Below are 16,050 nucleotides of genomic sequence, written 5' to 3' on the forward strand. Positions count from 1 at the left end.
GCAGGGGAGCAGGCATAGGCCCACCCACTTGGAAACCAGGCCCACTCACTGGGGAGACAGGCCTAGCCAATCATAATTAGTTTATCCCCGCAAAAGGGCTTTATTACAGGCATAAATAATCCTCAATTTCATCAGCTGTCCTGGTGGCTGGTCTCAGACGAACCCGCAGGTGAAGAAGCCGGATGTGGAAGTCCTGGACTGGCGTGTTTACACGTGGTCTGCAGTCGTAAGGCTGGTTGGACGTATTACCAAATACTGTTATGGTAGAGAAATTAACATTCAATTCTCTGGCAACAGCTCTTGTTGACATTCCTGCAGTAATCATGGCAACTGCACGCTCCCTTAACTTGAGACATCTGTGGCATTGTATTGTGTGACAAAACTGCACATTTTAGAATTGCCTTTTAATGTCCCAGCACAAGGTTTAATAAGCTTCTTGATATGCCACACCTTTCAGGTGAATGGATTATCTTGGCAAAGGAGAAATGCTCACTGACAGGGACGTAAACAAATTTGTGCACAAATTTGACAGAAATAAGCTTTTTGGGCATATGGAACATTTCGAGGATCTTTTATTTCAGGTCATGAAACATGGGACCAACACTTTAAATGTTGCTTTATATTTTCGTTCAGTATACATATCAGCAAGTCTTTATAAATGTTCGATTGTCTGTGTTATTTTCCATCAATGTAAAAATGTATTATTAGCATATTCACTGCACAGCTTTTGTTTCATAAGGAACTGTGAGGCTGCATTCTGAATATATTCTGCCTATGATATGGCTTATAATATTTTGCTCGTCTCCATACTTTTTTGCTGTTTAATGACCCCTGTCCATATCATTGTGTGTAATAACAAAGGTATTATGGTCAGTGTCCAAGTGTCACTCAGACCAGGCAATCAGGAAAGTGGCTGCTGAAGAAAGGGAATGTGTGCTATCCCAGAGGAATGGAATTGAAGTCATTTTAGACTAATAAAGCATCCTTGATAAATGTGAGTCTATTTACTGTTGAATGTAAAACCTGCATAATCAGTTGATTATTTCAGCTCAGTTGGTTACCTAATATATGGACCACTATTACGGAACAAAAATATGAATGCATCATGGAACAATTTCAATGATTTTACTGAGTTAAAGTTCATTTAAGTAAATCAGTCAATTGAAATACATTCATTAGGCCCTAATCTATGGATTTCACATGAATGGGCAGGGGCGCAGCCATGGGTGGACCTGGGAGGGCATAGGGCCACCCACTTGGGATCCAGGCCTAGCCAATCGGAATGAGTTTTTCCCCACAAAGTTGCTTTATTAAAGACAGAAATACTCCTCAGTTTCATCAGCTGTCCTGGTGGCTAGTCTCTGATGATCCTGCAGGTGAAGAAGTCAAATGTGGTGGTCCCGGGCTGGTGTGGTTACACATGGTCTGCAGTGGTGAAGCCGGTTGGACATAGTGCCAAATTTCTTATGGTAAGAAAATGAACATTCAATTCTCTGGCAACAGCTCTGGTGGACATTCCTGCAGGCAGCATGCCAATTGCGCACTCCCTCAAAATGTAGACATCTGTGGCATTGTGTTGTGCAACAAAACTGCACATTTTAGAGTGGCCTTTTATTGCACCCAGCTCAAGGTGCACCTGTGTAATGATCATGCTGTTTAATCAACTTCTTGATATGCCACACTTGTCAGGTGGATGGATCATCTTGGCAAAGGAGAAACACTCACTTTTTATTTAATCTTTATTGAACTTGATAAGTCAATTAAGAACAAATTCTTATTTACAATGATGGCCTACCCCCGCCTATCCTGGAAGGCACTGGGCCAATTGTGCACTGCCCTATGGGACACTCATTCATGGTCAGTTGTGATACAGCCCTGAATCGAACCAGGGTCTGTAGTGACACCTCTAGCACTGAGATGCACTGCCTTTGACCGTTGTGCCAATTGGGAGCCCATTTTCTGACATCACTAACAGGAATATAAACAACATTTGAGAGAAATAAGCTTTTTGTGTGTCTGGAACATTTCTGGGATATATTATTTCAGCCCATGAAACATGGGACCAACACTTTACATGTTGCTTTTATATTTTTCTTCATATGGAATGACATTAGGTGCACTTGATTTATCTCATCTGTTGCGCCGGGTAAGTGGAGTAAAAACAAAAATGTACTCATTCTACTGCATTAGTGCAACCTCCACTCGCCACTCGGGGCGCTTGCGGGCAATATCATGTGTGAGTAATCTGTCGACGACTGTTGGGCGTGAGTCAAAGAAACGGGTGGTCAGCTGGCATTGGCTGAAAACGATTTGTCCTATGCTTTTTTTCAATGAATTCGATTGGTTAGAAGTTGTTACGCTTTCTCTCGAGCTGCCTGCTATCCAATGAAAACCAGACATCTGTTCTGAACGGAGAGAAGCGCTTCAGCTGCATATAGCGGCATTTCAAGCTTCTCAGTTCAGCTTTTTAACAATATAACGTGTTACTAGCCATAGCTATTTGTACTGCTACATGCAGTGTATATGTAATTAATTGTATTTATATATAGCTAATTGTATTTACAATTTTAGAGGGTGGGTATTTATCAAGCTGAAATGACAACCATGTTGATTCTTTTGATGACCGTATTGGTCGCATCAATTTTTGGCGAGTCCTCCGTTTATTTCCGAGAAGAATTTGAAGGTGGGGGTAAGTTATGCATAAATACTAAACGTATACATTTTCTTTAATTGTTTTTGGACATTTTAAATGTGACTAGACAACATTTTATGTGTTGAATGAGTCGCAAACACAACTTCATAGCCTGCTCACTTAATGCAAAATCAACTTGACATGCTCAATGTCATTCACATTAAGATGACATGTTCTGATTTAGTGATTACTCATCCAAAATACCGTCAATGGGTTGCAGGTACTGCCCCCTATAATTTTCCCAGAACAACTACTTAGCTGCTTAGCCCTTGCCAAGTGACTCTGCCCTCAGTGCTCAGGTGACTTACTACTGATTTTGTATGACCATTTTGCAGATGCATGGAAAAGCCGATGGGTGGAATCCAAACACAGGTCGGACTATGGGAAGTTTGTTCATACTGCTGGGAAATTCTATGGTGATGTAGAGAGAAGCAAAGGTGAGATGAGATCAAAGGTGCCTCTGTCTTACATCCATTTTAGGATCCAGCAAAAAGATCTAGTGCATCTAGCTGTTTCTCAATAGGTCATTTGAGCTGAGTTGCTCTTGGGTTGACTTGAGTTTTTGTTTAGTATTTCTTATACGTTTAAAACAATTCAGGCCTTCAAACCAGCCAGGATGCTCGCTTTTACTCTGCATCCTCCCGCTTTGAGTCCATCAGCAACAAAGACCAGACACTGGTAATCCAGTTCACTGTGAAACATGAACAGAACATTGACTGTGGTGGAGGCTACATCAAGCTGTTCCCAGCTGATCTCAACCAGGAGGAAATGCATGGAGATTCCACATACAACATCATGTTTGGTGAGTCTACGTTATGCTATTTGTAAGTGGAAACATTGGAGATTAGCCTACGTATATGTAATGGTGGAATGGACCATTTGTCACATTCTATATTGAGTCCCCTAGGTATTATTATCAGTTGCCTGTACTTTATACCACATGCTATTGGCTGTGTGAAGTTATGTTCCTGTGGTTGTTTGGTCTGTCTTAGGTCCTGACATCTGTGGTCCAGGTACTAAGAAAGTTCATGTGATCTTCAACTACAAAGGCAAGAATCACTTGATCAACAAAGACATAAGATGCAAGGTGAGGAGCACTGTTGTAGTTATGCTATATTTTCTATTCAATGCTAGCAGTTGTATTTGTCTTCTATCAGCTTCACCATCTGTACCATCTGTTATCTGAGTAACACTTCTGCTGTTCCACCTTCTTTCTCAGTGAGAAGTTAAGTGTTGGACTTACATTTATTATTTTGTTGGAGTTTCTGAATGTGTTTTGTGGCTAAATCTGGCACCTTTATTAACAGTTATGCTTGTTTTCCCTAGGATGATGAATATACCCACCTGTACACACTGATAGTCAATCCGGATAACACCTATGAGGTGAAAATCGACAACAAGAAAGTTGAGTCTGGAAGCCTAGAGGAGGACTGGGACTTCCTTCCCCTGAAGAAGATAAAGGACCCTGATGCTGAGAAGCCAGACGACTGGGATGAGAAGGAGAACATTGATGATCCTGAAGACAAGAAACCAGAGGTATGTTTTAGAAGATAAACTAAAGAATGCATCAGAACACAGTCTAGGTTTCTGTAGAAAATGCCAATGCAAAGGACATTATTAAGCCACTGTTTTCTTTTAGGATTGGGATGTTGCTGAGAACATTCCTGACCCTGATGCCAAGAAGCCTGATGACTGGGATGATGAGATGGATGGTGAATGGGAGCCTCCCATGGTCACGAACCCGGACTATAAGGTAAGCCCCCATGGTCGTTTGAAGTGATGGCCACAAGAATCAGGTGTGCTTGTACTACACTAGGCGAGATGTCCTCTTGCCATTTTGATTAAGCTGTTTCTAGCTACTTGGTGTGAATTTTTTAAAAACATTTTTGCATAGGGAACTAACCACTTTCTGACATTGTTTTTCCCAGGGGGAGTGGAAACCCAAACAGATTGACAATCCTGCCTACAAGGGGAAATGGGTGCACCCTGAAATTGACAACCCAGAATACACTGCTGACCCTGAAATCTACCAATATGCCAGCATTGGGGTGATTGGATTGGATTTGTGGCAGGTAAAGTGACTGACTCTGATCCTTGATTAATATGTGACGCTGTATGATTAACTTTTACTATTCTTTTGAGACAGTTTTGAGAATGTAAAATTGATATTTCTTTCCGTTCTTTGAGTCTTAACCAATTACTTTTTCATTATTTTACAGGTTAAGTCGGGCACTATTTTTGACAATTTCCTCATCACCAATGACCCAAAACTTGCAGAAGAAGTGGGGAACGAGACATGGGGTGCAACAAAGGTTAGTCGATGGTGTCTTGTTATTTACCACCATTTCCTGTTATTAGATTGACATGTCATAATGTAGCTTTTCTAAAAGGGGATGTGTGCAGTATCTCCTATCCTGTCAATAACTGGGCTTTTTTTCTGTCTACACAGGACCCTGAAAAGAAGATGAAGGACAGTCTGGAAGAGGAGGAGAGAAAGAAACGTGAGGCAGAAGAGGTGAATAAAAAGGATGAAGATGAAGATAAAGAGGAGAGGGATGAGGAAGAAGACTATGATGAGGAGGAAGAAGAAGAAGAGGAGGAAGAAACAGACTCTAAACTCAAGGATGAGTTATAAACTCAAACAGGAACTTCTGAAAAGGAACCCTGTCTACTATGAGCCATTGGCGCAAGGCTGGAGATTGGACTTTATTGGACGTTCTGTTCGTCATTGAAGCTGGCCATTTATGTTTTGGTGGGACGCTATTGTTTTAATTACATGACAAGGGAAGGGGAACAAACTGACTAAGGACATTCATTATTTTGTCTGTTTCTATGTGCTGTGGGAGTTTAGATTTGTCAAGGTTGGAGATGTTAGAAAGATTTTATCTTTAAATTTGAGACAAGCATTTTCTGGCACTGATGTTATGCTAGCAATTGTTTTTGAGAATTGAAATGTCTCTATATAAACAAAGCTCTACTGCTAACCCTAAATTGTTTTCTTACTTAAGGATATTGACCAACTACAATTTCCTGACTAATCTTTACAGCAAATAGTGTTTTGTTGGTCTTAATAATTGGACACATTTTTGTGCCTGTACCTGAAAGGTGTGTGGCATTAAGATGGCATCTCTCTTGTGTATTGGATATGAAGTGAAAGTCTAATGCTTTTCCTTTTCTGCATATGATTTTCAACATAGTGCTGAGCGATGTTGACTTTTTCGGTTATCAAACTAAGAGACTGACATGAATTCAATTTTTGTTTTTTTTCTCAATGGGCACATTGGAAAAACTTCAAAGATAAATCTGATCCTGCCTGCACAGTGCAATGTAGTAGGGAGTTGTAGTTCCCAAAATTCTACTACTTAGTTTACAAAAAAAAAATGATTTAAACTACAATGACCCATTGCGCATCTACTTGGCGGGTCTGTTTCTTCTACGCCTGCTACGGAAGAGGCGGAAGAATGCGAGATCGTGAGGGGACATAGAGAGCAGCTGTTGTTTTGCGATGTGTCTTTACCTGACAATACATGTTCGTTATAAAAGTATGTCTTTACTTTGAACTACTTTTAAAAAAAATGTTGTTTAGTTGGCATATGCAGCAGCTATGTAGACATGAGGGAAAAAGTCAAATAAAACATATGTACACAACTGAAATATTGTAACGTGAAATTATGGTTAAGTGATAAGCAGTAACGAACAGTCACTACCATCATTATACTGGTATTAATTGTTTCATTCTGTTACAGCATTCAACACAAATAATCGAAATAGAAAACTATGGTTATTGTTTAATAATCAAACCGAAACCTGAACCGACCTCAAAAAGCACGAATCGTTCAGCACTATTTCAGCACAAAGGTGTGCTTGATTTAGGGTAACTGTACTCATTTTTCACGAATGGAACTGCTCAAGCACACTCAGGCTACCGTAAATCAAATTTGATGAAAAATAACAAAAATGATCAGATTGCATGGATAAAGCCGTTCAGATATTCTAAAACACTAAGCAGGAGGGAGTGATGCCAGTCCATTGGTATGTTAATTTTGGGGGCAATGTCAATTTATGTTGTGTTTATAATGCAAACGTTTCTGCACTGCTGTACCCTCGAGACTTGTCCCAAGCTGATTGGATCTTGATCCTTTTGTAAAACATATTTTGTATTGGGGAGGATATGGATGGATGATAATTTGATTGTGCAGGAAAGAAATTCTGATACACAGATTACTGTCCAATAATAAAACATAAAGGAAGTGCGTGTGACTCAATTATTGTTGCTTTCTCACAAGCCTCATTATTTATTGTATACTGCTCCTCAATTGATCTTGTGTGTTGCGTAATTTGAGGCGGGTAAATTGATATTGTAGAATAGATCATTTGGCGAATTTCACTTCACCGGTGGATAGTTTTGCAGCGTTGCAGGCAGCCATTCTTTGACCGGAATTAATTCGTTCATCTCATTCACATCGGCGGGCGCACTGCTGCAGTGCCATCTGACGTAGCTGAGTGAACAACCCATTCCAGTACAATAACTCCAGCTCCAGATTTTAAAGCCACCTCGAATCTATCGCAACCATACAGTGATCGCACCGCAGAATGAAGTAGTTAGTGGGAATAGAAACATTATGGCTGACAGTCTCTCTCTGGCTCAGGTAACCATGTATTTTAACTCGAAACTAACGGTGGTTAGTGTGTAGGTGCCTTGTTGTGCCAATTTATTTGAGGACTGGTGGTGGATTTGGACATATTAAAACGGGTGTGCCCCGCGGTCTCTTTAATTCTTTGGAAGTTCTCCCCAAGTTAGCTAGCTATGCCTGGGAAAAGTTTTGCCTCTCTTGGGGACTGCTAAGTAAGGGCGTAGTTAGCTAGCTAGGCTAACAGTAGCTACTTGTGTAGTGTCAATTTTGGAATGGTTGGATAAGTAGTTAGCTATAACGTTTGTGTACAGTAAAGTAGTTATTTTCTTTTGATTATATTAACTTCATTGCTTTACTTTGCTGCATCTTGAAGTAAAGGTAACGTTACTGTCGATAAGAAAAAAAAAGTGCATTTGCTGTTCCCGATGTCTTGTTCGACTGTCAAAGTTGCTTTGCAATAGCAACGTTAGCTAACGAAGCTAATTATACCAGTTTGCCCTCACAGTAATATGCTGTGTGAATCAGTCTGCTAGTTTAACAAAGCTAGCTAGTCTGTTAGCAACATGTAACGTTAGTTGGCTAGCGAGCTGCAACCCACTTTAACAACTCGCTGGATTAGTTAACGTTATTGTATTAGGTAGGGGATTTAACGTCCGCGTTATGTAGCTAACTAGCTATCCAGTTGTAATAGTTTGTATTGCCAGTGAAAAATGTTAAATTAACTTTGTTAGCTTGCTGTCATCACAGCTAGCTAGTGAAAAGAGGAACTAGCCGTCCGATATGCCTCAGCATATAGGATAGGTTGTATGTCTAATACATTTTGAGTGTGGAAATGATTTGCCAGTGCTGTGTTATTGCTATTGACTTAACTAGTACGTCTGGCTAACATTCAGACTATGGTCAAGGACTGTCATCTGATGATATTGTTATTCCCAGCTAGCTACATATTTTGACTGAATCATGCTTGCTTTAGCTAACGTTAGTAACATGTATAGCTATCTAATTATGCAATGATTAATGTCTTTGTCTTATAGACTTTACAATTTCTCACTATTTGCAGTGGCATGTTCTTTACCTAGGCTAAACTATAACGTTAGCTGTCCAAAATATAGAAGACTAAACTACACTACATGTGGAGTTTAGTCAGCTAGCCAAAAGACTGGGGCTTTTAGCTACAGTTTGTGCCATTTCGTGGCAGCTTTTTTTAAACGCCTGCTACGTTTGGTTACTTGACAGCAGGGCTGTGCATTGGAAGATAAAGGATTGGACAATAAAGTACTTTAGACACACCAGTATAGTATCTGTTTCAGTTTTGTGAAGGGAATGATTGGGAGTGTACACTGCTGTGCAATTAGTTACACAAAGACTTGTGTTTGGGCTGCCAACAGTTCCAGGCACAATTGTTTGCAAAAGAAAATGGGGAGGATCGGGAAAAATAAATGGTGAATAATGATCAGATTATTACAGGCAATTAAAACAGCTTTTCAATGAGCTAGCTCCTATATATTTTATAAAGCATTTCTGAATCAGCATATGCTATTGTAAATTTGCACTTTGTTCAAATTTCACATTAGCATTTTGTAAAAATACAAAGGAGAAGGTCACGTCCAATATTTAGCCTATTCACAGAGAAAGCTCTTACTGGTAGACCACTCCTATTGTGGATGCACCATCAGGAGCCACAGGAAGTGAATGTCAGGAAGTCCAGCTCATGTTTCTTTTTCCAGAAACCAGCAGAATATACCCCCCCACTCATCCCTTTATTACATTACTTGAGACATTTGTACTTGAACAGAAAAGAAGATGCTATAGTGCCTGTCTTTCATATTATACTAGGCAGATAACTGTATCCTCCTGATCTGATTGTATACATACGCTAGGCTTTTTGTTTTATTCATTGTGTAAAATATGTGCTAGTGTAGGCTACTTCCTTTAGCCTGTTGGTTGGACTAAGCTTTCTACTTTTCAAACAACTTGGTTTCCAGAGGCACACACAGTACTGAAATATACATTGCTAGCCTGTAGATGTATTAGCCTAAATGGCATTCAAACACTGTCTTGGTATTTCATGAAAGAGAACTGGAGAAGAAGCACTGATTTAATAACTATTAAGATGAACATGATGCAAAATGCTCAGAGTAAACATATTGATTTCCTGAAAAGTAAATCGGCCTATTCCCACCTGTAACGTATTAGCCTTGATTTTTGGCAGCTGCCATGGCAATGGACTACAGCCTGGGCCAGAAATCAAACAACTTTTAGCAAGTTGGTTTACTGTGAGTGTACTGTGTTCTAGAAAGTGGTCTGGTTATTTAACTAGCTGATGCTTGCACAGACTGAGATTTAGGCTTAGCTTTATTTCATATTTTTCTATTCATAAGTCTTATCCTATGCTTTCTACCTTTTGCAGTTTGGTTGATGTTGGCAGTTTTTTTTTATGATCAGAAAATGTATGTAATGTTTTATGTCTCTCCATAGCTCTCAAGTGGAAATCCTGTCTATGAAAAATACTATCAACAGGTAAGGTGTCATTTTCAAGGGGTCTTTTTATGATATGTTATTGAGAAAAGCTTATGGGGGGATTCCATGATTGTCCTAATGCAGGTAGTACCTAGGTTTATAAGCTGAGTAAAAGAGAAGCTATCCTTTCGATGGTCTGTCAGGGCTGTTCAGATTAGGGCTCCAGATAGAATTGGAAATGCTGTGCCGCATTAGCTAGCAACTGCGGAGTTGCACTGAACATGTCTCCAGGCTTTTCTCCACTCTGTGATTTCCTCTGTGCAAGAGGAAGCTTTTTTATGAATTAATTATAACTCTTTGCTAACCCTGTCAGTGCAGGCTCAAAGAGGACTACGTGAAATGGTTAGACACTGCAATGGGAAAATGTGATGGATTAAGGCCTCCCATGATCTCAAAATATTAGCCTATACTCAAGCGTTCCTGTTTGTTCAATGGAATGTAATCTTATTTGGTGCCAAATCAGCACAAATTGGTTGGAGATCTGGTGCTTTTACTGGCTAGTTCTTCTTTCTAGTGTTGACTTGTTTTGCCCGGTGGTGTAGGTTGACCCGTCGGGTAGTGGACAGGTGGCAGCTGCTGATGCAGCCTTGTTCCTGAAGAGATCAGGTCTAGCAGACCTTGTCCTGGGCAAGGTAAGATAAGAGGAGACACAGCTCATGGCCAGACACCAAGCTATGAAACTTAACCAGTATGCTAGTTTGTGGGAATCTCTGTGTGACTGATGTATTTAAAATGTTTTCTTAGATCTGGGATTTGGCAGATTCAGAACGCAAGGGGTGCCTTAACAAACAGGTAGGCCAATTTTTAGGTAGTATATTTCCAATGTCTTGTTAGAAGTATTAAAAGATTCCTTGACTGTAGTAAGGTTCATGACAATACACTTCTGGCGGGTCGGAGCATTGAGCCAGTAACCGAAAGGTTGCTTGATCGAATCCCCGAGCTCACAAGGTAAAAACCCCACTGTTCCTTGGGAGCCAACAATGTCGATTAAGGCAGCCCCTCTAATTCAGAGGGGTTGGGTTAAATGCGGAAGACACATTTCAGTTGAATGCATTGTTGTCCAACTGACTAGTTATCCCCCTTTCCCTTCTTGTCTCTGCTCCCATCAGCAATTCTTCATTGCTCTCCGGTTGGTGGCCTGTGCCCAAAATGGACTGGAGGTGGCACTCAAGAGTCTAAATTTGGCAGTTTCTCTCCCAAAGTTTGTGAGTACAATCATCGCTGACGCCAAGATGAAAACCTGTCAACTTTAGCATGCTGACAACTTTCTACCGCATTTTCTTTATATCTGAAAGGTGTTGCCGGTAACAAAGCCTGTACTTTAATTTCCACCAACTGAGATTGTCATGATTGCGGTATTATGTTTCAAAGTCTTGCCAATGCCTCGGTATAAAACATTGCCTTTCATCTTACCGGCTTTTGCACTCATTAAATCTTGAACATTCTATTATTGTCCGACATCAAACTTGTCCTCGTTAATCACAAGCTTCACAGAAATGCTTTTAGTGCATTTATTCTCTCAATTTAAGTGTGTGTGTATATACAGTACCAGTCAAAAGTTTGGACACATACTCATTCAAGGGTTTGTCTTTATTTTTACTATTTTCTACATTGTAGAATAATAGTGAAGACATCAAAACTATGAACCAAAAAAGTGTTAAACAAATCAAAATATATTTTCAAATAGCCACCCTTTGCCGTGATGACAGCTTTTCACACTCTTGGCATTCTCTCAACCAGCTTTATGAGGTAGTCACCTGGAATGCATTTCAATTATTTTTTTAAATTAAATTTTTATTTCACCTTTATTTAACCAGGTAGGCTAGTTGAGAACAAGTTCTCATTTGCAACTGTGACCTGGCCAAGATAAAGCAAAGCATTTCAACACATACAATAACAGAGTTACACATGGAATAAACAAACATACAACAATAATACAGTAGAAAAATCTATATACAGCATGTGCAAATGATGTAGGGTAAGAGAGGTAAGGCAATAAATAGGCCATGTTGGTGAAGTAATTACAATATAGCAATTAGACACTGGAATGGTAGAATGTGCAGAAGATGAATGTGCAAGTAGAGATACTTGGGTGCAAAGGAGCAAGATGAATAAATACAGTATGGGGATGAGGTAGATTAGATGGGCTATTTACAGATGAGCTATGTACCGGTGCAGTGATCTGTGAGCTGCTCTGACAGCTGGTGCTTAAAGCTAGTGAGGGAGGTAAAAGTCTCCAGCTTTAGTGATTTTTGCAGTTCGTTCCAGTCATTGGCAGCAGAGAACTGGAAGGAAAGGCGGCCAAGGAGGAATTGGCTTTGGGGGTGACCAGTGAGATATGACAAAACGGATGGCACTGTGATAGACTGCATCCAATTTGTTAAGTAGAGTGTTGGAGGCTATTTTGTAAATGACATCGCCGAAGTCGAGGATCGGTAGGATGGTAAGTTTTACAAGGGTATGTTTGGCAGCATGAGTGAAGGAGGCTTTGTTGCGAAATAGGAAGCCGGTTCTAGATTTAATGTTGGATTGGAGATGCTTAATGTGAGTCTGGAAGCATAGTTTACAGTCTAACCAGACACCTAGGTATTTGTAGTTGTCCACATATTTTAAGTCAGAACCGTCCAGAGTAGTGATGCTGGGCAGGTGCAGGCAGCGATCGGTTGAAGAGCATGCATTTAGTTTTACTTGCATTTAAGAGCAGTTGGAGGCCACGGAAGGAGAGTTGTATGGCATTGAAGCTCATCTGGAGGTTAGTTAACACAGTGTCCAAAGAAGGGCCAGAGGTATACAGAATGGTGTCGTATGCGTAGAGGTGGATCAGAGATTCACCAGCAGCAAGAGCGACATCATTGATGTATACAGAGAAGAGAGTCGGCCCAAGAATTGAACCCTGTGGCACCCCCATAGAGACTGCCAGAGGTCCGGACAACAGGACCCCCGATTTGACATACTGAACTCTATCAGAGAAGTAGTTGGTGAACCAGGCGAGGCAATCATTTTAGAAACCAAGGCTGTTGAGTCTGCCAATAAGAATGTTGTGATTGACAGTCGAAAGCCATAACCAGGTTGATGAATACGGCTGCACAGTAATGTCTCTTATCGATGACAGTTATGATATCGTTTAGGACCTTGAGCGTGGCTGAGGTGCCCCTATTACCAGCTCTGAAACCAGATTGCATAGCGGAGAAGATAGGGTGGGATTTCGAAATGGTTGGTGATCTGTTTTGTTAACTTGGCTTTTGAAGACCTTAGAAGGGCAGGGTAGAATATAGGTCTGTAGCAGTTTGGGTCTAGTGTCTCCCCCTTTGAAGAGGGGGATGACTGCGGCAGCTTTCCAATCTATGGGAATCTCAGACGATACGAAAGAGAGGTTGAACAGGCTAGTAATAGGGGTTGCAACAATTTCGGCAGATCATTTTAGAAAAAGAGGGTCCAGATTGTCTAGCCCGGCTGATTTGTAGGGGTCCAGATTTTGCAGCTCTTTCAGAACATCAGTTATCTGGATTTGGGTGAAGGAGAAGTGGGGGAGGTTTGGGCGAGTTGCTGTGGGAAGCGCAGGGCTGTTGACGGGGGTAGGGGTAGCCAGGTGGAATGCATGGCCAGCCGTAGAAAAATGCTTATTGAAATTCTCCATTATAGTGGATTTATTGGTGGTAACAGGTGTGCATTGTTAATTTGTGGAATTTCTTTGAGCCAATCAGTTGTGACAGTTTAGGGTTGGTAAACAGAAGACAGCCCTATTTGGTAAAAGACCAAGTCCATATTATGGCAGTAACAGCTCAAACGAAGAGAAACGACAGTCCATCATTACTTTATGACATGAAGGTCAGTCAATCTGGAAAATTTCAAGAACTTTTCAAGTTTCTTCAAGTGCATGAGGACCACCACAGGAAAGGAAGACCCAGAGTATCCTCTGCAGAGGATAAGTTCATTAGTTACCAGCCTCAGAAATTGCAGCTCAGATAAATGCTTCAGAGTTCAAGTAACAGACACATCTCAACATCAGCTGTTCAGAGGAGACTGTGTGAATCAGGCCTTCATGGTTGAATTGTGGCAAAGAATCCACTGCTAAAGGACACCAATAAGAAGAGACTTGCTTGGGCCAAGAAAGACGAGCAATGGACATTAGACAGGTGGAAATCTGTCCTTTGGTCTGATTAGTCAAAATGAGAGATTTTTGGTTCCAACCGCTGTGTCTTTGTGACGCAGAGTAGGTATACGGAGGATATCCGCATTTGTGTTTCCCACCATGAAGCATGGAGAAGGAAGTGTGATGGTGTGGGGATGCTTTGCTGGTGACACAAGGGCTATTTGACCAAGGAGGAAAGTGATGGAGTGCTGCATCAGATGACCTGGCCTCCACAATCACCCGACCTCAACCCAATTGAGATGGTTTGGGATGAGTTGGACTGCAGAGTGACGGAAAAGCTGCCAATAAGTTGCCAGCATATGTGGGAACTCTTTCAAGACTGTTGGAAAAGCATTCCAGATAAAGCTGGTTGAGAGAATGCCAAGAGTGTGCAAAGCTGTTATCAAGGCAAAGGGTGGCGACTTTGAAGAATCTCAAATATAACATATTTTAATTTAACACTTTTCTTTTGGTTACTGCATTGTTCCATATGTGTTATTTCATAGTTGTGATGTCTTCCCTATTCTACAATGTAAAAATAAAGAAAAATCCTTGAAGGAGTAGGTGTGTCCAAACTTTTGACTGGTACTGTATACTGAACAAAAATATAACCGCAACATGTAAAGTGTTGGTCCCATGTTTCATGACCTGAAATAAAATATCCTTGAAATGTTCCATATGCCCAAAAAGCTTATTTATCAAATTTTGTGCACAAATTTGTTTACATCCCTGTTAGTGAGCATTTCTCCTTTGGCCAAGATAATCCATCCACCTGACAGGTGTGGCATATCAAGAAGCTGATTAAACAGCATGATCATTACGACAGGTGAACCTTGTGCTGGGAACGAACATATGAAAATGTATGCACTCACTACTGTAAGTCACTCTGGATAAGAGCGTCTGCTAAATGACAAAAATGCGACGACAAAAGGCCACTTTAAAATGTGCAGTTTTGTCACACAACACAATGCCACAGATGTCTCAAGTTGAGGGAGCGCGCAATTGCCATGCTGCCTGCAGGAATGTCCACCAGAGCTGTTGCCAGAGAATTGAATGTTCATTTTCTTACCATAAGCCACCTCCAATGACATTTTAGAGTATTTGGCAGTACGTCCAACCGGCATCCGCACCGCAGACGACATGTAACCATGCCAGCCCAGGACCTCCATATCTGACTTCTTCACCTGTGGGATCGTCTGAGACCAGCCATCCGGACAGCTGATGAAACTGGGTTTGCACAACCAAAGAATTTCTGCACAAACTGTCTCGGGGAGTTATCCTTACTATAAAATGTGTTGGCTGTGATCAGGTCATGGGAATGTAAATGTAGTGTCTCTTTAATAAACCAAATAATGTACAATTGATTTAATTTGCATGGCACAGCCATGTACCCTATAGGCTGCACAGACGAGTAACATAATTAAACTCAAAATATGCTATTCTATTATTTTGAAAATAAATGTTCGCAGTCTTAATGTTTCTTAACCTGCCTAAACAAATTCCTAATGGAGTGTGTGTGTTATTACTCATCACTATTTATTTTTATATATATATATATTCATCAAAATAGGCACCCACCCACATAGGCACACCCCTACTCCCACTCATCACCAGTGGCACCATGCGCATGGGATGTTTAAAAGGCTTATATATTTTAGTAATTTAGCAGAAGCCTCATGTTGGCAAGAATGTTGTAAAAATGGGACTGTTTTGAAAGGGGATCATGTAAACATTGCCAGGTTTTTTTTATTTTTTATCTTTTACATTTCTTTTAACAATCCTGTCTCCCCCTTAAACAAATGTTTGTTTTAGAAGCCAATTTTACACGTTTATGTGCTTTTAGCTGAAAAGGGAACCTTTGTTGATGATGCAACTTTTCTCCTCAGCATGACAGAAGCAGCCCACTTCCACCTGGGGGAGTGTCCATTGATGGCCCATGGGTGGTCAAGGTGAGGGGAACTTATTACCATTTCTTTAAATGTAGCCTGGTAATTTTGTCCTGATCCCTTTATAATGAAAGCAGAAGCAAAGGGCATGAAGGGATGACACATTTTATTTGAATGTTTACTTCA

General features: G+C 40.7%; 2 protein-coding genes across 6 annotated transcripts in view; both read left to right on the forward strand.

Annotated features, from left to right (window-relative positions):
• Nucleotides 1-2,396: 2,396 nt before the first annotated feature.
• On the forward strand, nucleotides 2,397-6,945 carry LOC115192495 (calreticulin). 2 transcript variants are annotated; one of them, XM_029751070.1, is made up of 9 exons: nucleotides 2,397-2,683; nucleotides 3,028-3,129; nucleotides 3,291-3,494; nucleotides 3,685-3,779; nucleotides 4,019-4,228; nucleotides 4,332-4,445; nucleotides 4,621-4,764; nucleotides 4,912-5,004; nucleotides 5,142-6,945. In XM_029751070.1, exons 1-9 carry the CDS (start codon nucleotides 2,596-2,598, stop codon nucleotides 5,325-5,327), a joined length of 1,236 nt encoding a protein of 411 aa, XP_029606930.1. In that variant the 5' UTR covers nucleotides 2,397-2,595; the 3' UTR covers nucleotides 5,328-6,945. The 2 variants fall into 2 exon arrangements, with proteins under 2 accessions (XP_029606930.1, XP_029606929.1); XM_029751069.1 differs by having other exon boundaries at nucleotides 2,398-2,689.
• Nucleotides 6,946-7,222: 277 nt separating this feature from the next.
• The window catches only part of LOC115192496 (epidermal growth factor receptor substrate 15), a 37,892-nt gene continuing 29,064 nt past the window's right edge, over nucleotides 7,223-16,050 (forward strand). For all 4 annotated transcript variants that reach the window (XM_029751072.1, XM_029751073.1, XM_029751074.1 and 1 more), the window contains exons 1-6: nucleotides 7,223-7,341; nucleotides 9,805-9,846; nucleotides 10,389-10,478; nucleotides 10,591-10,638; nucleotides 10,956-11,051; nucleotides 15,865-15,927. In XM_029751072.1, the coding sequence (XP_029606932.1) occupies nucleotides 7,315-7,341; nucleotides 9,805-9,846; nucleotides 10,389-10,478; nucleotides 10,591-10,638; nucleotides 10,956-11,051; nucleotides 15,865-15,927 (366 nt within the window). In that variant the 5' untranslated portion in view covers nucleotides 7,223-7,314. The remainder of the gene's footprint in view (nucleotides 7,342-9,804; nucleotides 9,847-10,388; nucleotides 10,479-10,590; nucleotides 10,639-10,955; nucleotides 11,052-15,864; nucleotides 15,928-16,050) is intronic.

Source organism: Salmo trutta, chromosome 4 (assembly GCF_901001165.1).
Source record: "Salmo trutta chromosome 4, fSalTru1.1, whole genome shotgun sequence".
NCBI lineage: Eukaryota > Metazoa > Chordata > Actinopteri > Salmoniformes > Salmonidae > Salmo > Salmo trutta.

What these genes read in the sequence shown, in the direction of transcription:
- LOC115192495 (XM_029751069.1), top strand. Translation starts at nt 2,596, where the DNA reads ATGACAACCATGTTGATTCTTTTGATGACCGTATTGGTCGCATCAATT. An exon ending in ACAAAGACATAAGATGCAAG is followed by an intron (nt 3,780 to 4,018) that starts GTGAGGAGCACT and finishes TGTTTTCCCTAG; the next exon opens with GATGATGAATATACCCACCT. An exon ending in CTGAAGACAAGAAACCAGAG is followed by an intron (nt 4,229 to 4,331) that starts GTATGTTTTAGA and finishes GTTTTCTTTTAG; the next exon opens with GATTGGGATGTTGCTGAGAA.